Raw genomic sequence first — 27,730 nt, 5'->3', positions numbered from 1 at the left:
TGAGCATAGCCTTGCTATTGAGAAAGGCTGCTGAAGGCAGACCTGGCTCTCAAGAGAAGATAGGCTAGGCGCACACTGCCCATTAAATGAGGTGGAAATTGAGCTGCACTTCCTACCCTCCTGCCAAATGTATGATAATGTTAGATAAATATATTTCCCTCAGATTACACAGACCCACAACGAATTTAAAAACAAATCACATTTTGATAAACTCCCATATCTATAAGGTGAAATACCACAGTGTACCATCACAGCAGCAAGATGTGACCTGTTGCCACAAGAAAAAGGCAAACAGTGAAGAACAAACCCCATTGTAAATACAACCCATATTTATGTTTATTTATTTTCCCTTTTGTACATTAACTATTTGCACATCATTAGAACACGGTATATAGCCATAATATGTTGTCAGTGTAATGTTTACTTTTAATTTCTGATTGTTTATTTAACTTTTGTTTGTTATCTATTTCACTTGCTTTGGCAATGTAAACATATGTTTCCCATGCCAATAAAGCCATTTGAATTGAAATTGATAGAGGACTCATCATGGATATTATCCAATTTGTCATGGACATTGCCATTGAGGGCTATCACCATTTATACGTTTTCAACTGGATGGGGATTCCTATGAGTTGGTAGCAATCAGCCAATGAAGAAAACAATTGACTACTTTAAAATGGAGATAGCTTTAATGGGACTGCCCAAACTGTCACAGACGTTATAATGGCACAGATACAAAGATGAGTCCTCCATCTCTATGGCCTGTTGTTCACACGCGTATCTGCCCTCTCATTGGCTAGAATGGGCTCCTGAGAGGCACAGCGGTCTAAGGTACTGCATCTCAGTGCTAGAAGCATCACTACAGACCCTGGTTTGTTTCCAGGCTGTATCACAACCGGCCGCGATTGGGAGTCCCATAGGGCGGCACAGAATTGGCTCAGCATCGTCCGGCCGGGTTAGGGATGGGCCGGGGGAGGCCGTCATTGTAAATAAGAATCTGTTCTTAACTGACTTGCCTAGTTAAATAAAGTTTTTTTTTTTTAAATGGTCCCACCTGATCTCACCTCCTGCCTGCCTTCCATATTTGAGGACATGTGTTTTGATTGTTAGAGCATATTTGAGGACATGTGTTTTGATTGTTATCTTATCAATACAATAGACACTCTTTAGTTTGCTTCCGTTTAGATCCTGAAGTATTGTAAAAGGTTTCCATTGCAAAAGTTTTGCAACGGAAACCTCCTAATGAATACACGCCAGGTGATGTCATGTTTTGTGGATCATGTGATTTGGCTGTGTGAAGAATGGCTGACCAAGCCGTGACTACTGAGAGAGGGTGAGTGTGTTTTTTTTATAAACAAACTTAGAACCGCTCTTTTAAATATAACAATATTGATAAAAGCGACCCACAAAAAGTGAATCATGATACAATATGTTTCCCTTGTGTCTTGTTATTAGCTAGTCCTAGCACGTTGATTGTTCTTGTTTGTCGTCAAGCACCTGAAGTTAGACTGAAGTTAATTTTCAATTGATTTAACACACTCGTGGCAACAATGTTGCCATTTCAGGACTTGACGTGTAAGTCGCCTTGTTTATAGTTTATGCCGGGTTCCGGTGCACGTCGGAGCTAGGAAACTCGGACATTTCGACTTGCTAATTAGTTGAACGCGGTAGGTGATTGACAACAACAAGTTAGAAAGTCGGACATTTCCGATGTTCCTAGTTCCGATTAGCACGTGAAAGCGGCATTGATCCGCGTTAAAAAGTCATGAAACCGACGGAGCGGTTTAAAGCTTGAAATGAACAGCTGTGTTGGAATGCGAACAATATGAGTGTCAGTTCTGACTGTATGGTGCGGGAGGATGACGGGAATGGTCGGTAGTGGAAAGGCATAGGAAGAAGAGAGATCATGATACAGAAAGCAGTGAAGCGTCTAGTGAAGAAAGCATGAAGAGGGCCTAGGTATGAAGCAAGGGTAGTGATGTGTTGGAGTGGAAAGCGGTGATAGTGTTTGATGAGACCACGGGGCCTCACTTACACCCTATCTGACTAACTCATGCCGTAGAGAAAAATGTAGGTGAAGTGAAATTAGCTCGATTCATTGGAAATGGTAGATTGTTAATATAGTGTGGTAGCCAGGCTCAGCAAGAGACTATTCTGAAAATGGAAAAGCTTAACGTTAATGGGAAGAAGATTAAAAGCCATGTCCCTGGTTCTTATGCCAGATTGGGGGAAGTCATCACTGTGGTCCCAATATCTATGTCCAGGGGCGGCAGGGTAGCCTAGTGGTTAGAGCGTTGGACTAGTAACCGGAAGGTTGTGAGTTCAAACCCCCGAGCTGACAAGGTACAAATCTGTCGTTCTGCCCCTGAACAGGCAGTTAACCCACTGTTCCCAGGCCGTCATTGAAAATAAGAATTTGTTCTTAACTGACTTGCCTGGTTAAATAAAGGTAAAATAAAAAAAAATATAAAAATTGAGGCCAAAAGGTTGATTGGTAGGAAAGAGGGTCAAACAAGTGAAAGCTTATCAGTGGTGGTGAGGTTTGATAAAGTCTTGCTGAGAAAAGTACATATCCGATTCCTTAGCTTCAATGTTAGAGAACTTGTCCCATATGCACTGCAATGTTTTAAATGCCAAAGAATGTAGCGGCTCAGTGTAAAGGAAAGAAAATATGTGCCAAGTGAGTAGGGACACATGGTTACGGTGAATGTGGGAGCAATGTGACGGTTAAGTGCTGTAATTGTGGGGGGACCACTGTAGCATTTGGTGGATGCCAAGTACAGAGAGAGGCTCGGAGATATAGGATCAGTCGTGATGTATCGTATACAGAGAGAGGCTCGGAGATATAGGATCAGTCGTGATGTATCGTATGCAGAGAGAGGCTCGGAGATATAGGATCAGTCGTGATGTATCGTATGCAGAGAGAGGCTCGGAGATATAGGATCAGTCGTGATGTATCGTATGCAGAGAGAGGCTCGGAGATATAGGATCAGTCGTGATGTATCGTATGCAGAGAGAGGCTCGGAGATATAGGATCAGTCGTGATGTATCGTATACAGAGAGGGGCTCGGAGATATAGGATCAGTCGTGATGTATCGTATACAGAGAGAGGCTCGGAGATATAGGATCAGTCGTGATGTATCGTATGCAGAAGCCGTGAAACTGATTGGTAGAACTACAGAGCGGACTTATGGAGCTTACATGGATGTACCTGTAGTAGGTGGACCTACTGTCAGACTGATGGAGCTTACATGGATGTACCTGTAGTAGGTGGACCTACTGTCAGACTGATGGAGTTACATGGATGTACCTGTAGTAGGTGGACCTACTTTCAGGGCTGGTGCTTCTGATGGTTTGGAGGCCTGTAAAGAAATCTTGTGCTCATTCGTGTGTGGTGTCAAAGGACACTTTGATAATTAATAAAGTTGACCTCATAGCTTTTATTGGTAAGGTTATTAATGCGACTCGGGTTGTGAAAAGCAGAAGGTTATTGTGGAGACGGCAAAAGAGATATTGGGGGTAACAGATGTTACTGTTGAAATGGTTGTTGAATTGTTGAACAATCCTAAGGGTGTTTCAGCATGATACAGATACATTTTAATGGTGTTAGTGAGGGTTTTGGGGGGCAGTGTGGAGGGTGTCTTTGACAGTGTCATATCTCAAGATGTTTTAGGTGTTGTTTACATGTACATAGACTACTCATAGACTACTTAGACTACTTACAGTGCCTTGCGAAAGTATTCGTCCCCCTTGAACTTTGCGACCTTTTGCCACATTTCAGGCTTCAAACATAAAGATATAAAACTGTATTTTTTTGTGAAGAATCAACAACAAGTGGGACACAATCATGAAGTGGAACGACATTTATTGGATATTTCAAACTTTTTTAACAAATCAAAAACTGAAAAATTGGGCGTGCAAAATTATTCAGCCCCTTTACTTTCAGTGCAGCAAACTCTCTCCAGAAGTTCAGTGAGGATCTCTGAATGATCCAATGTTGACCTAAATGACTAATGATGATAAATACAATCCACCTGTGTGTAATCAAGTCTCCGTATAAATGCACCTGCACTGTGATAGTCTCAGAGGTCCGTTAAAAGCGCAGAGAGCATCATGAAGAACAAGGAACACACCAGGCAGGTCCGAGATACTGTTGTGAAGAAGTTTAAAGCCGGATTTGGATACAAAAAGATTTCCCAAGCTTTAAACATCCCAAGGAGCACTGTGCAAGCGATAATATTGAAATGGAAGGAGTATCAGACCACTGCAAATCTACCAAGACCTGGCCGTCCCTCTAAACTTTCAGCTCATACAAGGAGAAGACTGATCAGAGATGCAGCCAAGAGGCCCATGATCACTCTGGATGAACTGCAGAGATCTACAGCTGAGGTGGGAGACTCTGTCCATAGGACAAAAATCAGTCGTATATTGCAGAAATCTGGCCTTTATGGAAGAGTGGCAAGAAGAAAGCCATTTCTTAAAGGTATCCATAAAAAGTGTTGTTTAAAGTTTGCCACAAGCCACCTGGGAGACACACCAAACATGTGGAAGAAGGTGCTCTGGTCAGATGAAACCAAAATTGAACTTTTTGGCAACAATGCAAAACGTTATGTTTGGCGTAAAAGCAACACAGCTCATCACCCTGAACACACCATCCCCACTGTCAAACATGGTGGTGGCAGCATCATGGTTTGGGCCTGCTTTTCTTCAGCAGGGACAGGGAAGATGGTTAAAATTGATGGGAAGATGGATGGAGCCAAATACAGGACCATTCTGGAAGAAAACCTGATGGAGTCTGCAAAAGACCTGAGACTGGGACGGAGATTTGTCTTCCAACAAGACAATGATCCAAAACATAAAGCAAAATCTACAATGGAATGGTTCAAAAATAAACATATCCAGGTGTTAGAATGGCCAAGTCAAAGTCCAGACCTGAATCCAATCGAGAATCTGTGGAAAGAACTGAAAACTGCTGTTCACAAATGCTCTCCATCCAACCTCACTGAGCTCGAGCTGTTTTGCAAGGAGGAATGGGAAAAAAAATTCAGTCTCTCGATGTGCAAAACTGATAGAGACATACCCCAAGCGACTTACAGCTGTAATCGCAGCAAAAGGTGGCGCTACAAAGTATTAACTTAAGGGGGCTGAATAATTTTGCACGCCCAATTTTTCAGTTTTTGATTTGTTAAAAAAGTTTGAAATATCCAATAAATGTCGTTCCACTTCATGATTGTGTCCCACTTGTTGTTGATTCTTCACAAAAAATAGTTTTATATCTTTATGTTTGAAGCCTGAAATGTGGCAAAAGGTCGCAAAGTTCAAGGGGGCCGAATACTTTCGCAAGGCACTGTATATTTTAAATGTCCATGTTTCTATTTTCTGATCTTAATTTAGGACAATTCCACGGTGATGGAATTATCCTGAGAAATTCTATGGTCATGGAATTATGCCCAGACTCAGAATTTTCACTTTAAAATGTATACCAAACAAAAAAACATTGATTTCAAAGTTTAACCAACCATATAACTCTATGCAAAAGGACTTAACCATTTCCACAGAAAATATACAGTAAGAACTGTGCAGATATAAAGTTTGGTAACAGAATATCAGAATAATCGCTCTCGTTGGCTGGCCCTCGCGTCATACTCGTCGCCAAACCCACTGGCTCCATGTCATCTACAAGACCCTGCTAGGTAAAGTCCCCCTTATCTCAGCTCGCTGGTCACCATAGCATCACCCACCTGTAGCACTCGCTCCAGCAGGTATATCTCTCTGGTCACCCCCAAAACCAATTCTTCCTTTGGCCGCCTCTCCTTCTAGTTCTCTGCTGCCAATGACTGGAACGAACTACAAAGATCTCTGAAACTGGAAACACTTATCTCCCTCACTAGCTTTAAGCACCAGCTGTCACCAGCTGTCACAGATTACTGCACCTGTACATAGCCCACCTATAATTTAGCCCAAACAACTACCTCTTTCCCTACTGAATTATTATTCATTATTATTTATTTATTTATTTATTTTGCTCTTTTGCACCCCATTATTTTTATTTCTACTTTGCACATTCTTCCACTGCAAATCTACCATTCCAGTGTTTTACTTGCTATATTGTATTTACTTTGCCACCATGGCCTTTTTTTCCTTTACCTCCCTTATCTCACCTCATTCGCTCACATCGTATATACCCTTGTTTCTACTGTATTATTGACTGTATGTTTGTCTTACTCCATGTGTAACTCTGTTGTTGTATGTGTCGAACTGCTTTGCTTTATCTTGGCCAGGTCGCAATTGTAAATGAGAACTTGTTCTCAACTAGCCAACCTGGTTAAATAAAGGTGTTCTCAACTAGCCAACCTGGTTAAATAAAGGTGTTCTCAACTAGCCAACCTGGTTAAATAAAGGTGTTCTCAACTAGCCAACCTGGTTAAATAAAGGTGTTCTCAACTAGCCAACCTGGTTAAATAAAGGTGAAAAAATAATAATAATAAAAAAATAAAACCCAGGGAGATTTTACTGTAATTTTGTTACCAAATTTAGCATCTGCACAGTTTTTCCAGTAAATTGTTCAAAGTAGTCATTGTGCATAGAGTTGGTTTGTTAAACTTCTAAATCAATATTTTTTTTGATTGGCATACAGCGTAATTCAGCTACTGTGGAAATGCCATATTGACAATGCCTAAAGTAAAATGTTTTAGGAAGGCTTGAAAGCTTTGTTCAAGTGTTTTTGTAGCCTATAGGCCAGTACACTACAACCTTCTCCACTACTGCAACCCAATTTCAAGAACCAATTATCCAATACCTTATCTGTTTTTTAATTTAGGATGTAACTAAGTCCAATGCAGCGAATCCCATCCCCAACACTAACTGCATTTCCCCATTCAATTAACACAAGCAAATGTGATTAATAAGGCTATTGCATGTCGTCCCTGGCATATAACATCCCTTTTTCCACTCTGTTTTTTAGTTTGTTTTTTGGCTGCAGACTGGCTCAGCGAATACTGATGTTTCTTGGTATTCATAGTCTTTTCTACAATTTGTTGAGTGTCCTGGACAGAACGTTGAGGTAACCTACCTACCGGTGTGATTGTCAGACTAACGCCACTTCCCCGGCTGCACCCCACTCATATGCTGCTAGTGCAACTCTAACTCCCTGCTGCATGCAGTGCTTGAGGCAGGAAGTAACATCCCTGGCAGTAATCAGTTAACAAACCCTGCATGTAATTTTATTTTCACCTATCCCCGAAGCATGTTTACAAGTTGTTGTTTTTTTACATTTAATGTCTCGTCTCCTTTTTGCTGTGAAATATTACAACCGTCAGCAACATGACTCCTGACTACCAATGTAATCCCAGACCGTTTAGGCTATAGCCTAGGCTGGTTGATGAGTTGTGTCTGTGTCTATGCAGGTCCTGGACTTCCACGGCATGGATCACCAGCTGGCTGCCCTCCTGGTGCCCCACCTCCCAGAACCAGCTCAAGACTGCAGAGGAGAAGATGCTGCAATGTAAGGAATTTCTCTCTCCTTTACTATCAAACTGTATTTCCAGCCATGGCCAATTTGTGGATTATTATGTGTGGATCCTTCTCATCCCCAGGCATCACAGGCAAGGTGTCCCAGCAGTATGTCCCAATCTCGGATGGTAACATGCTGTGGACCCTCACATTGAATGGAAACATGAAGAACCAGACTCCCCTGGTGCTGCTGCATGGCTTCGGTGGAGGGGTGGGCCTGTGGGCCCTCAACCTAGACGCCCTGGCCCAACAGGTTAGTCTCTGAAGCACAGGCTTCTCTTGTAGCGTTGGAAAGCCTGAGGAAGTTCTCCTCAGAGAGACCATGTAAAGGGGTGTGGTACGACAGAGTCTAGATAGAAACTAGTGCACATTGCCATATATCAAACCACTGCAGTATTTTGCATGGTTGCGGCTCTGAACAGGTTGTTATAATCATATTTCTGATGTTTATGTAAGGATGAATAAGGTATGTAACTAACGGTGTATAGGCTACTACAAGGTAGGAAAAGAAACAAGGAAATGCCTCTTCGGAGGGGAAACTTCATTTCTACTCACAGCCAATCACATACTGAATTTCTCCAGACTTCCAAAAGAGATTTGAGGATGGTCACAGGAAACTACCAATAGGTCAACTGGTCAACCACACCTGCTATATGTAACTAGCTCTAATTGTTGTCTGACTGCTATATATTTTGTGTATGCTTTCTTTTTAACACTGACTTCTATTTTTAGTAAGTTTTATCATGTTGTGTCGTGCCTTTACAAATAAAATTACTTTTCATTATTATTATTGTTAATAATAGAGGCCCGTCTATGCCTTTGACCTGCTGGGCTTCGGCCAGAGCAGCAGGCCCTACTTCAGCTCCAACGCCAAGGAGGCTGAGGCCCAGTTTGTGGACTCCATCGAGCAGTGGAGGGCTAAAGTCGGCCTGGAAGCCATGGTCATGCTGGGACATAACTTTGGAGGTTATTTGGCAGCTGCTTATTCGCTCAAGTATCCCACCAGGCAAGTATCACCGGACACCACCCAACACTTTCCCCAGTTCAGAACCATAGACAAGTTTCAATATGAATGGCTGTTTTATTCCTTAGTATTTAGCCACCTCCTTGGTTAAAGATAGAATACTACATGTGTTTAGCCACCTCCTTGGTTAAAGATAGAATACTACATGTGTTTAGCCACCTCCTTGGTTAAAGATAGAATACTACATGTGTTTAGCCACCTCCTTGGTTAAAGATAGAATACTACATGTGTTTAGCCACCTCCTTGGTTAAAGATAGAATACTACATGTGTTTAGCCAGTCCTTGGTTCACCCTCCTATGCTTGACTAATACTGTACACCCCAGACCTCACGGGATGTTGGTATGCAGGTGCTAACCTCTGATAACAACATGAATGTCCTTAAAAAAGGTCCCCTCTGTGCTGTATCTCAACTGAATCATCTTCTCTCACTGTGTTGCTAAGATTTCAGCAGGAACCTAACTCATTATAAATGTCTCCAAAACCTCATCACACTCAGATCAGAACAGCTTAAAGCAGCCAGCCAGCCAGCCACATCCTGTCCTTCTAGTATTAAAGCAGCCAACCACATCCTGTCCTTCTAGTATTCAAGCAGCCAGCCAGCCACATCCTGTCCTTCTAGTATTAAAGCAGCCAGCCAGCCAGCCACATCCTGTCCTTCTAGTATTCAAGCAGCCAGCCAGCCACATCCTGTCCTTCTAGTATTCAAGCAGCCAGCCAGCCAGCCACATCCTGTCCTTCTAGTATTAAAGCAGCCAGCCAGCCACATCCTATCCTTCTAGTATTCAAGCAGCCAGCCAGCCACATCCTGTCCTTCTAGTATTCAAGCAGCCAGCCAGCCACATTCTGTCCTTCTAGTATTAAAGCAGCCAGCCAGTCAGCCACATCCTGTCCTTCTAGTATTCAAGCAGCCAGCCAGCCACATCCTGTCCTTCTCTAGTATTCAAGCAGCCAGCCAGCCACATCCTGTCCTTCTCTAGTATTAAAGCAGCCAGCCAGCCACATCCTGTCCTTCTCTAGTATTCAAGCAGCCAGCCACATCCTGTCCTTCTCTAGTATTCAAGCAGCCAACCACATCCTGTCCTTCTCTAGTATTCAAGCAGACAACCACATCCTGTCCTTCTCTAGTATTCAAGCAGCCAACCACATCCTGTCCTTCTCTAGTATTCAAGCAGCCAACCACATCCTGTCCTTCTCTAGTATTCAAGCAGCCAGCCACATGCTGTCCTTCTCTAGTATTCAAGCAGCCAGACACATCCTGTCCTTCTCTAGTATTCAAGCAGCCAACCACATCCTGTCCTTCTCTAGTATTAAAGCAGCCAGCCACATCCTGTCCTTCTAGTATTCAAGCAGCCAGCCACATCCTGTCCTTCTCTAGTATTAAAGCAGCCAGCCACATCCTGTCCTTCTCTAGTATTAAAGCAGCCAGCCACATCCTGTCCTTCTCTAGTATTAAAGCAGCCAGCCACATCCTGTCCTTCTCTAGTATTCAAGCAGCCAGCCACATCCTGTCCTTCTCTAGTATTCAAGCAGCCAGCCACATCCTGTCCTTCTCTAGTATTCAAGCAGCCAGCCACATCCTGTCCTTCTCTAGTATTCAAGCAGCCAGCCACATCCTGTCATTCTCTAGTATTCAAGCAGCCAGCCACATCCTGTCCTTCTAGTATTCAAGCAGTCAGCCACATCCTGTCCTTCTCTAGTATTAAAGCAGCCAGCCAGCCACATCCTGTCCCTCTCTAGTATTAAAGCAGCCAGCCAGCCACATCCTGTCCTTCTCTAGTATTAAAGCAGCCAGCCACATCCTGTCCTTCTCTAGTATTAAAGCAGCCAGCCACATCCTGTCCTTCTCTAGTATTCAAGCAGCCAACCACATCCTGTCCTTCTCTAGTATTCAAGCAGCCAGCCACATCCTGTCCTTCTCTAGTATTCAAGCAGCCAACCACATCCTGTCCTTCTCTAGTATTCAAGCAGACAACCACATCCTGTCCTTCTCTAGTATTCAAGCAGCCAACCACATCCTGTCCTTCTCTAGTATTCAAGCAGCCAACCACATCCTGTCCTTCTCTAGTATTCAAGCAGCCAGCCACATACTGTCCTTCTCTAGTATTCAAGCAGCCAGACACATCCTGTCCTTCTCTAGTATTCAAGCAGCCAACCACATCCTGTCCTTCTCTAGTATTAAAGCAGCCAGCCACATCCTGTCCTTCTAGTATTCAAGCAGCCAGCCACATCCTGTCCTTCTCTAGTATTAAAGCAGCCAGCCACATCCTGTCCTTCTCTAGTATTAAAGCAGCCAGCCACATCCTGTCATTCTCTAGTATTCAAGCAGCCAGCCACATCCTGTCCTTCTAGTATTCAAGCAGTCAGCCACATCCTGTCCTTCTCTAGTATTAAAGCAGCCAGCCAGCCACATCCTGTCCCTCTCTAGTATTAAAGCAGCCAGCCAGCCACATCCTGTCCTTCTCTAGTATTAAAGCAGCCAGCCACATCCTGTCCTTCTCTAGTATTAAAGCAGCCAGCCACATCCTGTCCTTCTCTAGTATTCAAGCAGCCAACCACATCCTGTCCTTCTCTAGTATTCAAGCAGCCAACCACATCCTGTCCTTCTCTAGTATTAAAGCAGCCAGCCACATCCTGTCCTTCTCTAGTATTCAAGCAGCCAGCCACATCCTGTCCTTCTCTAGTATTCAAGCAGCCAGCCACATCCTGTCCTTCTCTAGTATTCAAGCAGCCAACCACATCCTGTCCTTCTCTAGTATTCAAGCAGCCAACCACATCCTGTCCTTCTCTAGTATTCAAGCAGCCAGCCACATCCTGTCCTTCTCTAGTATTCAAGCAGCCAGCCACATCCTGTCCTTCTCTAGTATTCAAGCAGCCAGCCACATCCTGTCCTTCTCTAGTATTCAAGCAGCCAGCCACATCCTGTCCTTCTAGTATTCAAGCAGCCAGCCACATCCTGTCCTTCTAGTATTCAAGCAGCCAGCCACATCCTGTCCTTCTCTAGTATTAAAGCAGCCAGCCAGCCACATCCTGTCCTTCTCTAGTATTAAAGCAGCCAGCCAGCCACATCCTGTCCTTCTCTAGTATTAAAGCAGCCAGCCACATCCTGTCCTTCTCTAGTATTCAAGCAGCCAACCACGTCCTGTCCTTCTCTAGTATTCAAGCAGCCAACCACATCCTGTCCTTCTCTAGTATTAAAGCAGCCAGCCACATCCTGTCCTTCTCTAGTATTAAAGCAGCCAACCACATCCTGTCCTTCTCTAGTATTAAAGCAGCCCGCCAGCCACATCCTGTCCTTCTCTAGTATTAAAGCAGCCAGCCAGCCACATCCTGTCCTTCTCTAGTATTAAAGCAGCCAGCCACATCCTGTCCTTCTCTAGTATTCAAGCAGCCAGCCACATCCTGTCCTTCTCTAGTATTAAAGCAGCCAGCCACATCCTGTCCTTCTCTAGTATTAAAGCAGCCAGCCACATCCTGTCCTTCTCTAGTATTAAAGCAGCCAGCCAGCCACATCCTGTCCTTCTCTAGTATTAAAGCAGCCAGCCAGTCACATCCTGTCCTTCTCTAGTATTCAAGCAGCCAGCCACATCCTGTCCTTCTCTAGTATTAAAGCAGCCAACCACATCCTGTCCTTCTCTAGTATTAAAGCAGCCAGCCAGCCATATCCTGTCCTTCTCTAGTATTAAAGCAGCCAGCCAGCCACATCCTGTCCTTCTCTAGTATTAAAGCAGCCAGCCAGCCACATCCTGTCCTTCTCTAGTATTAAAGCAGCCAGCCAGCCACATCCTGTCCTTCTCTAGTATTAAAGCAGCCAGCCAGCCACATCCTGTCCTTCTCTAGTATTAAAGCAGCCAGCCAGCCACATCCTGTCCTTCTCTAGTATTAAAGCAGCCAGCCAGCCACATCCTGAGTATCCTAATTGGCTCTGAATTAAGGACAAAATGCTCTTAATCTGACTGGGGCACTTTGGCTATGTTTAGACAGGCAGCCCAATTCTGTTATTATTTTCCACTAATTGGTCTTTTGACCACTGATCTTTTCACATCAGATTTTTTTCAGAGCTGATCTGATTGGTCAAAAGACCAATTAGGGAAAAAAATATCAGAAATGCCGCCTTTATTTCCCCTGTTCAGTTCACCGATGGACAGATCACTTAATAAACTGTGCCCTAGTGTGGTTTAGATTATTTCCTTTCCAGACCTTTCAATACGACATCAACTTATTTTGTTCACAACCATAGAGGCGTTTCAGTTATTTCAGATTGGTGTTGATAGTGTATGGTCTTTCCTCTTCACTCTCCTGTAGGGTGCTGGTTGAGCCGTGGGGCTGACCTTTCCTCTTCACTGTCCTGTAGGGTGCAACACATGGTGCTGGTTGAGCCGTGGGGCTGACCTTTCCTCTTCACTGTCCTGTAGGGTGTAACACATGGTGCTGGTTGAGCCGTGGGGCTGACCTTTCCTCTTCACTGTCCTGTAGGGTGTAACACATGGTGTTGTTGAGCCGTGGGGCTGACCTTTCCTCTTCACTGTCCTGTAGGGTAAAGCACATGGTGCTGGTTGAGCCGTGGGGCTGACCTTTCCTCTTCACTCTCCTGTAGGGTGCTGGTTGAGCCGTGGGTCTGACCTTTCCTCTTCACTGTCCTGTAGGGTGCAACACATGGTGCTGGTTGAGCCGTGGGGCTGACCTTTCCTCTTCACTGTCCTGTAGGGTGTAACACATGGTGCTGGTTGAGCCGTGGGGCTGACCTTTCCTCTTCACTGTCCTGTAGGGTGTAACACATGGTGCTGGTTGAGCCGTGGGTCTGACCTTTCCTCTTCACTGTCCTGTAGGGTGTAACACATGGTGCTGGTTGAGCCATGGGGCTGACCTTTCCTCTTCACTGTCCTGTAGGGTAAAGCACATGGTGCTGGTTGAGCCATGGGGCTTACCTGAGCGTCCAGACACAGAAGACCAGGACAGGCCCATCCCCGTGTGGATCAAAGCCCTGGGAGCCATGTTGAGCCCGTTCAACCCCCTGGCAGGGCTACGTCTGGTGGGGCCACTGGGTAAGACTGGCAGCCTGTCTGACTAGATGGATGACAGACATAGAAATACTACTGTAAATTACATTTCAATTACATACCTGTCTGACTGGATGACTGCATTGTTTATGGGGTGGAGTTTTTACCAGCATTCAAACCCACCTCCTTTGTTCTTCAAGGTCCCACACTTGTTTCAGCTCTAAGACCAGACTTCAAGAAGAAATACTTATCCATGTTCAACGACGATACGGTCACAGAGTATATCTATCACCTGAATGTCCAGACTCCCAGGTTAGTCCCTCTCTCTCTCTCTCTCTATTTAGTTCCTGTTTGAGTTCACTGGCTTTTTATCTCCACTTACTCTGGGCCTGTATTTACAGTCTCAGTCTGAGTGAGTTTCAATACAGTTCACTTCCAATGTTTTCCTCTTAGACCATAATGAAGATGTTATGATTCAATTCTGAAATGCTTTTGTAATATAGGCTGTAATTTTCATTTCTCACACCCTTATTTCAGTGATAATGTTAGTTTTACTCTGTTGTAGTGGTGAGTTCAATGTAGCTGCTTATTAAGGATTATTCTGAGAAGATCAGATATATCGTATACATTACTGCTGTACTTCTCCCTCTTTAGTAATAATCATGTTTGTTTACTCTGTTGCAGTGGTGAGACAGCCTTCAAGAACATGACCATCCCATACGGGTGGGCCAAGAGGCCTATGCTGCAGAGGATTGGCCTGCTCCATGCTGACATCCCTATTACTGTGATATATGGGTCACGCTCCAGCATCGACGGTAACTCGGGCAACGCTATCAAAGAAATGAGGCCAAACTCTCATGTGGAGATCATAGTACGTTTCATTTCCTTTAAGCTGAACACTTAAGATGCTGTCTGTGTGTGGTTGTCTAATGCGTGAGACAGCTGGCTCAGCTCTTATATTCAGATTTATTCAGCAGGTGGCAGGAAAACAAGTCAATTGAAGTGTTAAATCCTAGATGAATAGGATTTTCCAGAATGTGTATCTGATCTCATATTTCTACTCCTCCTCCTCTCTCCCAGGCTATCAGAGGAGCGGGCCACTACGTCTATGCTGACCAGCCAGAGGACTTCAACCACAGAGTGCTTCAGGTGTGTGACGCGCTGGGCTGAGGGGGGGGGGGGCACTAGTTAACCTGCGGAGAGTGACGTGTTACACCTGTCATGCCCAGAGCTTGTCCTCTCAGTGTGCATGTGATCTGTGAGGATAGAGAGGACTGGGCATACAGCTCAATAGGGCTTTATTTTACCTCGATCATCCTCACTTTAGGTCCTCAGTAGTAGACCTACCACCACCAGCACAGCAGACCTGCTAACTAGGGAAGGACCCCGTGTTGAAAAGATGATTCTCCTGGATTGTTTGGTTTGACACTTGTATTCATTCTACTGACAAAAGAGAATGGCTCATAGTTGTTACTGCTTGTTGTGATTTTGGTCATTTTGTGATGAGTGTGTCAGCTTTTAATCTGCTGTTTTAAGAAATGTGATTCTCAGAACGATACAGACTACAATTTGACCACTTGTGGATTATTCTCATTCTGTCAAAGATCCTTTGTGAGATTATTTAGAAATGTGTCATTTGCGTCATAACAGCTCATGTAGATATGACCACGGACCATAGTTTTCATTTAAAAACACATGATTGTGGAACTTCTAGACCTCTGGTTTTGCTGATGGGCTCCTGAGTGGCACAGCGGTCTAAGGCACTTCATCTCAGTGCTTCATCTCAGTTCCAGGCTGTATCACAACCGGCCGTGATTGGCAGTCCCGTAGGGCGGCGCACAATTGGCCCAGCGTCGTTAGGGTTTGGCCGGGGTAGGCCGTCATTGCAAATAAGAATTTCTTCTTAACTGACTTGCGTAGTTAAGGTTAAATAAATCCCAAATATAAAAAGATTTCCCCATGACAGCCGAAGTGCCTTTTTAATGACCTAGTATGTGACCAGGGACTACAGTCATTGCTGCTGCTTTTTGGTCTTGTCTTTTTATGGGTCCTTTTGTAAGTGGTCGTTTTCACTTCAAGATGTTCTAATTATGTTCTCATTCATAGTGTTTTGGCTCTTGTTGTGGTCTAGTGTTAAAATAATCCACGTATTAATAGCTGGCGTGTGCAGGTGAAGGAAAACGAAGCAGCAGAATCTAGTAATTGAAGATAACTACTCCATTCTTCTCAGCTGCCATTGTGGGGAAAGAAGGTTCGGCCTCAATAAATCCCATTCATTCATTGCAACAGTATTTGATAGCATTATTAGGCACATGTCCAGGGTGTCTGGAAAAGCACAGTATCCAGGTCTAAGATCAGTTAGCATAGCTATAGCAGCCTGTCCTCTTATTTCATATAGGTGGCAGCTAATATCTCTGTGTGTGAAGTTGCAGATTGGGTGGGTTACTTAGACTTCTACAGCCACTTTACCCAGTGCAACCTTTAAAAAACAATCTAAAGCACCGTTTACTAGATGTGCTGAGCCCAAGGATAAGGTTTGATTAACTCCTGAACATGTGGATGCCTTTGTATTGTTGTCCTGTATATCATTGTAAGTCTCCAATCACAAGTCAATTTCCGTGGGGAAGAACAAATGGTGCTTCTCTATTCATGTATTGTAAAATACCTGTAAATAATAAAGATTATATTATGATTTCCGTGGCCTTTGTTGTGACACGTATATTTAGACTTGTGTTGTGAAGATCAACAATATTTCAGTCTTAAACACTACAACTCTCATGGGCATTCTGTCTGAAAACCACCTTTACAATAAAAGATTGCAGTAAAAGTGGAGTAACTGAAGTAATTGCGGAGTAACTGAAGTGTACTGCAGTCAGAGTGCAGTATAACTGCAGTTACACTTCAAAATTACTGCAGTAAAATAACTTGTTGTCACGGTGACTTTATCAAGCATTTTTTTATCCACACTGATTTCTGTTCAAAGAGGAGAGCTAATCTCAACCGCTTTCGTTCCTATGAATTGTTCCTTTGAGAGAGATGAACCCCACTGTGTGAAATGTGGTCGTCAGAGCTCCAGAGGAAGAACATGGGAGCTTTTTAGGACCCATAAAAGTACAGAACTGCAACATGGACATCAGTATGACGTTCAGGGGTGGACTTAACACCAGTCTGGGTTATTTGTTATTGTGCTCTAAAATGGAGCAAAGCAAAGGTGAACATTTATCAATATTTCCCCCAACCCCGTTGACATGTCAGAGCTGCCAACTGTCGGTTACTAAGAGTAATGGTTCGTATCTGTGATGAGGGCAGGCCTTGTCTTTCAGTACATGACCACTAGAGGGAAACCTCCCTCAGATCAGGAAGGGGATGGAGGGAGCCTGCCTTGCTGAAGTGCAGTTAGCGAATCATCAAGGTCAATGTTACATCATTCAGTTCTGCTTCTCATCCTATGACCACTTAAAATATCAATAGGCTGTGTAAAAGGAAGAATGGTGTTTTTCTGCATTAGGGTCTATATATGGCTGCCATAGGCTAAAGAAGAAAGGGCTGCAGCGTTGCATTTTAACTTGCTCCATTACAGTGAGCAGGTTGACGTTTATTGGGATGAGTCTTGTCCTGGAGGCCCAACTGAAAGATTTCCTCGATGAGCCAGCTGCAAAGTCAAAATTGGCAATATTGTTAAAATGTATGAAAACAAAAATGAGCTATCTGGGCTACATTTCAGGTTAGTAGTATGCTTAACGTTAGGTTTAAAATGAGATTTTATGACTGGCCGTGCCAGCTAGTGACCACTCACAGCAGAGCTGCCTCCAGAAGAAGATTCATGACGACAACGCTAACCTGCTTACAGTGAGGGTGAATTAGGACAAGGGAGAGGCAGAAGCTCTGAGGGAGGGTAGAATGTGGTGCTGAAAATGTGTCCGGACAAAGATGTTAACAGTGATATCTATATCAACGACATCCTATCCTTATTGGTTCAGCCCCGGATCAATTGTCCATGAATGCTGTATGAAAATGTGCAAACTCGTATGGAAATAGTACAGACTTCTAAGGAAAGAGCCGATGGTATAGGATACTGTACTTCCTTAGGTGAAAGCTAAGATGCAGAGTGGTGCAGTGTGCACTTACAGTAATGTATACAGGGTGTGCTTGGGTGTAGGGCGGCATGCCTAGCGGTTAGAGCGTTGGGTCAGTAACCAAAAGGTCGCTGGTTCAAATGCCCGTGCTGACAAGGTGAAAAATCAGTTGATGTGCCCTTGAGCAAGGCACTTAACCCTAATTTGCTCCAGGGGCATTGTACTACTATGGCTGATCCTGTAAATCAACACATTTCACTGCACCTCTGTGACAATACAATCCTTCTATTTGCTTATTTGAGCTGTTCTTGCCATAATATGGACCTGGTCTTTTACCAAATAGTGCTATCTTCTGTATACCACCCCTACCTTGTCACAGCACAACTGATTGGCTCAAACGCATTAAGAAGGAAAGAAATTCCACAAAGTAACTTTTAACAAGGTACACCTGTTAATAGAAATGCATTCCAAGTAACTACCTCATGAAGCTGGTTGAGAGAATGCCAAGTGTGCAAAGCTGTCATCAAGGTAAAGGGTGGCTATTAGAAGAATCTCAAATATAAAACATATTTTGATTTGTTTAACACTTTTTTGGTTACTACATGATTCCATATGTGTTATTTCATAGTTTTGATGTCTTCACTATTATTCTACAATGTAGAAAATAGTAAAAATAAAGAAAAAAAACCTTGAATGAGTAGATTGTAGGTTTGTCCAAACTTTTGACTGGTACTGTATGGAAATAAGGTATTTGTTAATGTTTTTTTAACCTGTTTTCGCTTTGTCATTATGGGATATTGTGTGTAGATTGATGGACATTTAAAAATATATATTTTAGAATCAGGCTGTAACGTAACAACATTTTGAAAAGTCAAGGAGTCTGAATACTTTCCTGAATGCAATATATGAACCTGGTTTACAGTAAAGGGTCTAGAACTGCAGTACTATGTAGTGTAGCTACAGTGCAGTATGTATGAACCTGACATGGGGCTAGAGGAGGCCGCTTACAGAGCAAACAGGCCAGACGCGGTGCGGTTGCTAGGAAACCAGCGTGGCGCCTATATTAGATCGAATTTATTATATTCTGCCAGTCGTCATCCCCCCCCCTCCCCCCTCTCTCTCTCTCTCCCCCTCCTTCCTCTCAGACTACATTGACAGACAGAGAGTGTACACTAAGGCTCTGCAGCAGCTAGCGTTTCCACTGCCACCCCCATATCTCTCACACACACGGTACCATGAGTCCTACCCTTAGGCAAGACCTTCTCTGACTTCCAGGGCTTAAATCTGCGCTCTGTCTAGACACCAGGTTGCATCACACGACTTCCCAATCTGCACCACTAGTCTTATCGCCTGCATCTGTTAGTGCCTCATACTTCCTCTAAATGTCAAGATTTGTTTAGTCTCTAAACGAAGACGATCCATGAAGCAGTATCCATTCATTCACCAGAAGGATGTGATAGTTGTTAAATAAAAATGCTGCTGACATATAGCTCTGTTTGCAGATGGACATTCTACATCAATATGTTAAGTACTGTACGAGGTGTACGGAACCTTTAATTCACTGCATACAAGCACGATATGTTTTGACAGGTGATATCACAGGATTGGTACAATATTCACCCTTATGTCATATCATCTCATGTCCTCTCACATTTATAAAAATGCTTTTAATGTATGATTTAATTAGCTATCTTGTTTCATTTTATTTTATGTCCAGCATTTAGTTAGAAACAAAGCATTATACAAATCGTTATAACTTTATGTAATTGTTGAGCCAGTACAAACACCAAAAGGAAGTCAGATGAATATCTAAATTGAACCCACATCTAGACACATTCTCCCCCTCTGCTCTCCTCGTCCAGAATGGAGATGATGTCGCTGTACTCTTCATAGTTCAGGACAGGTCACATTCAATGAAAGCCATGGTGATAACAGTTTGAGCATGACACATCCATTTGACGCAGAGGCTTTGAAAGCTCCCTCCCAGCGGGGGCTATAGGGATGTTATCTGGCAGTGTGAATACAACTACAAGGCAGTTAAGGAAGCACTGCATTCCACTGCTGAGAAGACTAGTGGACTCCTGGGAAATGCACTTGTTTGTGTCATCGAGGGAGTAGCCACGTCATCGAGGGAGTAGCCACGTCATCGAGGGAGTAGCCATGACCTCAACACAATAAGCTCAGTGTCACTGTCCTATATCTGTAAGATGACCTGATTTCAACACTGACTTCAAGAGAAGTGATGTACCGCAGGTAAAAAGCATTTGAGGGCAATGCAGGGACCTCTCTCTGTTTGTCTGTCAGGAGGTTATAGAAGCCCTCTTTCAGAGTAAGTCCTCTACTATTTGACCATGGAGGAAAATGTGACTAACCATGACTTGGCAGACGTGTGTTTCAGAGAGAGAAGTCTAGAGATCGGGGGGAGAGAATAAAGCTAAATGGGCGTCGACAGTAAAGGAGGAAGAGCAACCACCTCTTCCTCTGTCCTCTCGCTCTTCTCTCATTGTCATTCCCCTACTACTGTTAGACCTGCTGATTTTCCAGAAAACTGACATCCTGATTAATGAATTGGTTCACCTGCCACACAAACTGCTTTCCAGAACTTATTTGTTTTTTCATTGAAGGATGAATGTGAAAAGGAGATGAAAGGTATCAGTGGAAAAGTACTGTCTGTCTGTAGCCCTGCAGATGCTGCCTCTCAGCCGCAGCAGGCCTGTCTTCTCTTGTCTTCCACACTGGGAGACTCCATGTCTTCCCTCTCTTTACCTGTCTTGTCTTCCACACTGGGAGACTCCATGTCTTCCCTCTCTTTACCTGTCTTGTCTTCCACACTGGGAGACTCCATGTCTTCCCTCTCTTTACCTGTCATGTCTTCCACACTGGGAGACTCCATGTCTTGTCTTCCACACTGGGAGACTCCATGTCTTCCTTCTCTTTACCTGTCTTGTCTTCCACACTGGGAGACTCCATGTTTTCCTTCTCTTTACCTGTCTTGTCTTCCACACTGGGAGACTCCATGTTTTCCCTCTCTTTACCTGTCTTGTCTTCCACACTGGGAGACTTCCTCTCTTCCCTCTCTTTACCTGTCTTGTCTTCCACACTGGGAGACTTCCTCTCTTCCCTCTCTTTACCTGTCTTGTCTTCCACACTGGGAGACTTCCTCTCTTCCCTCTCTTTACCTGTCTTGTCTTCCACACTGGGAGACTCCATGTCTTGTCTTCCACACTGGGAGACTCCATGTCTTCCCTCTCTTTACCTGTCTTGTCTTCCATACTGGGAGACTCCATGTCTTGTCTTCCACACTGGGAGACTCCATGTCTTCCCTCTCTTTACCTGTCTTGTCTTCCACACTGGGAGACCCCATGTCTTCCCTCTCTTTACCTGTCTTGTCTTCCACACTGGGAGACTCCATGTCTTCCCTCTCTTTACCTGTCTTGTCTTCCATACTGGGAGACTCCAAGTCTTGTCTTCCACACTGGGAGACTCCATGTCTTGTCTTCCACACTGGGAGACTCCATGTATTGTCTTCCACACTGGGAGACTCCATGTCTTGTCTTCCACACTGGGAGACTCCATGTCTTGTCTTCCACACTGGGAGACTCCATGTCTTGTCTTCCACACTGGGAGACTTCATGTCTTCCCTCTCTACCTGTCTTGTCTTCCACACTGGGAGACTCCATGTCTTGTCTTCTACACTGGGAGACTCCATGTCTTGTCTTCCACACTGGGAGACTCCATGTCTTGTCTTCCACACTGGGAGACTCCATGTCTTCCCTCTCTTTACCTGTCTTGTCTTCCACACTGGGAGACTCCATGTCTTCCCTCTCTTTACCTGTCTTGTCTTCCACACTGGGAGACTTCCTCTCTTCCCACACAGATCACGACTCACACACAGCTCTGCTTCTGTTACAGGCCACATGGAGAGACAGAGGGAGACAGACAGAAATATTGAGAGATTGAGAAAGAGACAAAAATATACTGTGTATAGAGGAAAAAATAGAGGGAAGACGAGAGAGAGCGCAAGAGAAGGATAGATAAAGAGAAGGAGGAATATAGAGAAAGAGATGTAGAAATAGAGAGAGATAGCAAGAAGAGAACGACAGATGGAGGGAGAGAGTGAGTGAAATCAATCTGCTGTGCAGGGCTGGTTGTGTCAGATTCTTCCGGAAGCACGACTAAAAATACAAGCGACTGGAGACGATGTGTGGGGGAGCGTAAAACAAAAGAAACAGGCCTGTGAAAAATCCATAAAACATGATGGTACAGTGTGTGTGTCACAGTGTGTGTCACACGCGGGGCATTAAGTTGACATTTATAACACTTAAAACACACTTAGGTATCCGTGGCGACAGAGCTGGGAGTTGTGTGTCGCTGTGTCTCAGAACACCTGCTGGCGGTGTGGAAGTGTTCAGGTGAGGTGACCGCACGCTAACGTCGTCATTATTGACAATGAAAACCCTAAACTTGAGCTGAAGTAGACAGCTTGACAGCCTGGCTGTGAAACATTATATATACAAAAGTATGTGGACACCCCTTCAAATTAGTGGATTCGGCAATTTCAGCCATACCCGTTGCTGACAGGTGTATACAAGTAACAAGTCAGTCAGTTCGTCAAATCTCTGCCCTGCTAAAGCTGCGTCGGTCAACTGTAAGGGCTGTTATTGTGAAGTGTAAATGTCTAGGAGCAACAACGGCTCAGCCGTGAAGTGGTATGCCACACAAGCTCACAGAACGGGACCGCCGAAAGCTGAAGCACGTAGTGTGTAAAAATTGTCTGTCCTCGGTTGCAGCACTTACTACCGAGTTCCAAACTGTCTCTGGAAACAACGTCAGCACAATAACTGTTTGTCGGGAGCTTTAATGATATGGGTTTCCATGGCCGAGCAGCCACACACAAGCCTAAGATCACCATGCGCAATGCCAAGCTGGAGTGGTGTAAAGCTCGCCGCCATTGGAGTCTGGAGAGGCGTAATGAATCAGGCTTCATCATCTGGCAGTCCGACGGACCAATCTGGGTTTGGCGGATGCCAGGAGAACACTACCTGCCCCAATACATAATGCCAAATCTAAAGTTTGGTGGAGAAGAAATAATGGTCTGGGGCTGTTTTTCATAGTTCAGGAAATCTTAAGGCTACATTATAAAATTACATTTTAGACAATTCTGTGCTTCAAACTTTGTGGCAACAGTTTGGGGAAGGCCCTTTCCTGTTTCCATATGACAATGCCCCCATGCACCAAGCGAGGTCTATTCTGAAATGGTTTGTCGAGATCAACCTCATCAAACACCTTTTGGGATGAATTGGAACGCCAACTGCGAGCCAGGCCTAATCGTCCAACATCAGTGCCCGACCTCAAGCTCTTGTGGCTGAATGGAAGCAAGTCCCTGCAGCAATGTTTCAACATCTTGTGGGAAGCCTAACACACACTGTTATAGCAGCAACGGGGGGACCATCTACATATTAATGCCCATGATTTTGGAATGAGTTGTTTGACAGGCCATGTCCACATACTTTTGGCCATGTAGTGTATCTGCAGAGGGAAATAGATAGAGAAAGGAACTCGGGTAAAAGTGGTTTTTACTGACTTGAAAAACTCTATTCAACACTTCATATTGCTACTTTCTCCTCTCTTCTATAGCCTGCCATAACCCCCAGCTACCAAACGCTGACTCGGCTGCTGCACGTTCATAGGGGAATGAAAGAGGAATCAGCCATTAGACTGGAGGGGCACACAGCCATAATAATAAGTGAATCTCAAGTCTACATGAAGAAGTTGAACTGATGCATCTAAACAGCTTGACCCTGTGGTTGACTCATCACACAGTCAGTCAGTTAGTCAGTCAGCCAGTCAGTCAGTCAAACACACAAACACTCAATTCCCACAACCTGTCAGGCGTGAGTGAATTGCCAGAGGCTGGCCCATCAGTTGTGCGGACGGGGGGCTGCAGTCGGCTGTTTTTCCAGCGTCGTAGCTCCCGTTAGCCCACCCTGCTGTATGTATCACCCCTGCTTGGAGTGCTGACCCCACAGCATGAGGAGGCCTTGGCCCCCACTTCTTCCTCTCATTGGGCTAGCAGACATGCTGCACACCACCACCACCACCACCCTGCAGCCGTGGCCCATAAATATCCTGCCAGCTCTGCACTAATAGTCCTAATGGTTCCTGAGGAGCTGCCCGGAGCTGCATTAGGCCTGGATGGTCCATTGATTTAAAGCAAAGAGGCCGGCCCTGCCCTGCCGCCCGCTGCTCTATATGGGCCGGCTTCCAGTCACTGACCCACATGGTTATCTCCCAAATGCAATTAAGACGCTTAAAAGTGCTTTTTCAGGAAGACACTGGGAGTAATGAGGGAGAGGCAGGCTGGACCGGGCCTATGCTGAGTGAGTGGGTGTAGGGCCCCAGCCCTCCCCCAGCCGCGCACTAGCCGGGAGGGACCGGCTCAAGTGAGGAAATGAAAGAAACCCTGGCTATGATATGTAATATCACCAGAAGGTGCAGCTCTGAATGGATGTCTCAGGGATAGGAACAGAGCAATGTTTTGTAGCCCCAGTGACCAACATAGTGTCTGTGTCCCAAATGGCACCTTTTTCCCTTTATAGTGCACTATAAACACAGGGCTCTTGTCAATAGTAGTGCACTATAAACACAGGGCTCTTGTCAATAGTAGTGCACTATAAACACAGGGCTCTGGTCAATAGTAGTGCACTATAAACACAGGGCTCTGGTCAATAGTAGTGCACTATAAACACAGGGCTCTTGTCAATAGTAGTGCACTATAAACATAGGGCTCTGGTCAATAGTAGTGCACTATAAACACAGGGCTCTGGTCAATAGTAGTGCACTATAAACACAGGGCTCTGGTCAATAGTGGTGCACTATAAACACAGGGCTCTTGTCAATAGTAGTGCACTATAAACACAGGGCTCTGGTCAATAGTAGTGCACTATAAACACAGGGCTCTTGTCAATAGTAGTGCACTATAAACACAGGGCTCTGGTCAATAGTAGTGCACTATAAACACAGGGCTCTTGTCAATAGTAGTGCACTATAAACACAGGGCTCTTGTCAATAGTAGTGCACTATAAACACAGGGCTCTGGTCAATAGTAGTGCACTATAAACACAGGGCTCTGGTCAATAGTAGTGCACTATAAACACAGGGCTCTGGTCAATAGTGGTGCACTATAAACACAGGGCTCTTGTCAATAGTAGTGCACTATAAACACAGGGCTCTGGTCAATAGTAGTGCACTATAAACACAGGGCTCTTGTCAATAGTAGTGCACTATAAACACAGGGCTCTGGTCAATAGTAGTGCACTATAAACACAGGGCTCTTGTCAATAGTAGTGCACTATAAACACAGGGCTCTTGTCAATAGTAGTGCACTATAAACACAGGGCTCTGGTAAATAGTAGTGCACTATACAGGAAATAGGGTGCCATTTGGGACACCCCCAGGGAAAGTCATACTCAGAGGATGTGGGAACATTAGTGTTTAATGGGGTAATTATGTCAGCTGTTCTTCGTCTCGCTGTGTATGCTGGGCCTTATGCAATTCTGACTGGATGAAGACAATTGAGTTTCGTCATTGGACACTCAGGGAAAATGTGTGATGGTCCCGACCTCGCTGCCCTAAGTACCTCCACAGCACATAATAACAACCTGGCATTTGTCTGTAATGCAACGTTTTATCATGGATACTTGTAATTCCATTTTTTATTTACTCAGGAATGTGAACCATATAGATTGTGTTTTGATGTTGTTGCATTAGCTATAGTACATTTCTTGGATATTAAAGCAAGCTGTCCTACATTCTGTGGAAGTCTGCACTAAATGTAGAGTATTATTATTGTGTATATGCGAGAGAGGGGGAGAGAGAAAGAGTGTGTGTGTGTGTACGTGAGAGCTAAAGAGCGAGAGGAAGAAAGAAGGAGAGAGAGAGAGAGAGAGAGGGAGAGAGAGCGGTCTGATGCCCTAAGGCCCAAATTAATCATAATGGCTTTTTCATATAAAGAGACAAGAAAAAGGGAGATTTGTATAAGAGTGGTTGGGAATAAAATAGAGAGGAGAGGAGGATGGGAGGAGATGGAAGCTAACGCACTAAAATAATGAAGATGGAGAGAGGGGTGGGGGAGAGATAGGGATCGAGAGAGAGAGATGGGGATGGGGTGAGAGAGATGGGAAGAGAGAAAGAGAGATGGGGAGAGAATGGGGGTATGGGGAGAGAGAGGGATGGGAGAGAGAGAGAGGGATGGGGAGAGAGGGGATGGGAGAGAGAGAGAGGGATGGGGAGAGAGAGGGGATGGGGAGAGAGAGTGAGAGAGAGGGATGGGGAGATAGAGGGGGGATGGGGAGAGAGAGAGAGGGTGGATGGGGAGGGAGGGATGGGGATGGGGAGAGAGAGAGGGGGATGGGGAGAGAGAATGAGAGAGAGGGATGGGGAGATAGAGAGAGGGGATGGGGAGAGAGGGTGGATGGGGAGGGAGGGATGGGGAGAGAGAGAATGAGAGAGAGGGATGGGGAGAGAGGGTGGATGGGGAGGGAGGGATGGGGAGAGAGAGAGAGGGAGTGGATGGATGGATGGGGAGAGAGAAGGGGAAGGAGACAGAGAGGGAAGGAGACAGAGAGGCATCACGAGGGCTGCAGACTGCTGCTGTTATGCTCAGCTGCATCCAGTACAACTCCACCGTTTCTTCATCAACAGCCTCATAACTTCACCCAAATCACTGGGCTTACCGTTGTTGTGAAATGGCAACAAATCACTGGGCTTACCGTTGTTGTGAAATGGCAACAAATCACTGGGCTTACCGTTGTTGTGAAATGGCAACAAATCACTGGGCTTACCGTTGTTGTGAAATGGCAACAAATCACTGGGCTTACCGTTGTTGTGAAATGGCAACAAATCACTGGGCTTACCGTTGTTGTGAAATGGCAACAAATCACTGGGCTTACCGTTGTTGTGAAATGGCAACAAATCACTGGGCTTACCGTTGTTGTGAAATGGCAACAAATCACTGGGCTAACCGTTGTTGTGAAATGGCAACAAATCACTGGGCTTACCGTTGTTGTGAAATGGCAACAAATCACTGGGCTTACCGTTGTCGTGAAATGGCAACAAATCACTGGGCTTACCGTTGTTGTGAAATGGCAACAAATCACTGGGCTTACCGTTGTTGTGAAATGGCAACAAATCACTGGGCTTACCGTTGTTGTGAAATGGCAACAAATCACTGGGCTTACCGTTGTTGTGAAATGGCAACAAATCACTGGGCTTACCGTTGTTGTGAAATGGCAGCAAATCACTGGGCTAACCGTTGTTGTGAAATGGCAACAAATCACTGGGCTTACCGTTGTTGTGAAATGGCAACAAATCACTGGGCTTACCGTTGTCGTGAAATGGCAACAAATCACTGGGCTTACCGTTGTCGTGAAATGGCAACAAATCACTGGGCTTACCGTTGTTGTGAAATGGCAACAAATCACTGGGCTTACCGTTGTCGTGAAATGGCAACAAATCACTGGGCTAACCGTTGTTGTGAAATGGCAACAAATCACTGGGCTTACCGTTGTTGTGAAATGGCAACAAATCACTGGGCTTACCGTTGTCGTGAAATGGCAACAAATCACTGGGCTTACCGTTGTCGTGAAATGGCAACAAATCACTGGGCTTACCGTTGTTGTGAAATGGCAACAAATCACTGGGCTAACCGTTGTTGTGAAATGGCAACAAATCACTGGGCTTACCGTTGTTGTGAAATGGCAACAAATCACTGGGCTTACCGTTGTCCTGAAATGGCAACAAATCACTGGGCTTACCGTTGTCGTGAAATGGCAACAAATCACTGGGCTTACCGTTGTTGTGAAATGGCAACAAATCACTGGGCTTACCGTTGTTGTGAAATGGCAACAAATCACTGGGCTAACCGTTGTTGTGAAATGGCAACAAATCACTGGGCTTACCGTTGTTGTGAAATGGCAACAAATCACTGGGCTTACCGTTGTCGTGAAATGGCAACAAATCACTGGGCTTACCGTTGTCGTGAAATGGCAACAAATCACTGGGCTTACCGTTGTCGTGAAATGGCAACAAATCACTGGGCTTACCGTTGTTGTGAAATGGC

General features: G+C 44.8%; 1 protein-coding gene across 2 annotated transcripts; it reads left to right on the top strand.

The window, feature by feature from the left end:
• The first annotated feature begins 1,276 nt into the window (after positions 1-1,276).
• LOC139420181 (1-acylglycerol-3-phosphate O-acyltransferase ABHD5-like) lies at positions 1,277-15,923 on the top strand. Of its 2 annotated transcripts, XM_071169973.1 has the most exons (10): positions 1,277-1,333; positions 6,965-7,063; positions 7,407-7,504; positions 7,596-7,765; positions 8,316-8,518; positions 13,425-13,579; positions 13,735-13,846; positions 14,219-14,405; positions 14,615-14,683; positions 14,862-15,923. In XM_071169973.1, exons 1-10 carry the CDS (start codon positions 1,302-1,304, stop codon positions 14,958-14,960), a joined length of 1,224 nt encoding a protein of 407 aa, XP_071026074.1. In that variant the 5' UTR covers positions 1,277-1,301; the 3' UTR covers positions 14,961-15,923. The 2 variants fall into 2 exon arrangements, with proteins under 2 accessions (XP_071026074.1, XP_071026084.1); XM_071169983.1 differs by lacking the exon at positions 6,965-7,063 and having other exon boundaries at positions 1,282-1,333.
• Positions 15,924-27,730: the final 11,807 nt, after the last annotated feature.

This window comes from Oncorhynchus clarkii, chromosome 2 (assembly GCF_045791955.1).
Source record: "Oncorhynchus clarkii lewisi isolate Uvic-CL-2024 chromosome 2, UVic_Ocla_1.0, whole genome shotgun sequence".
Taxonomy (NCBI): domain Eukaryota; kingdom Metazoa; phylum Chordata; class Actinopteri; order Salmoniformes; family Salmonidae; genus Oncorhynchus; species Oncorhynchus clarkii.
This window is presented reverse-complemented; position numbering and strand designations above follow the sequence as displayed.

Bases quoted from the DNA above. Each gene is read 5' to 3' on its own strand.
- LOC139420181 (XM_071169973.1), top strand. From the start codon at position 1,302: ATGGCTGACCAAGCCGTGACTACTGAGAGAGG. The intron at 7,064-7,406 runs GTAACCTACCTA...GTGTCTATGCAG, and splicing joins GTCCTGGACAGAACGTTGAG to GTCCTGGACTTCCACGGCAT. The intron at 7,505-7,595 runs GTAAGGAATTTC...TCTCATCCCCAG, and splicing joins AGAGGAGAAGATGCTGCAAT to GCATCACAGGCAAGGTGTCC.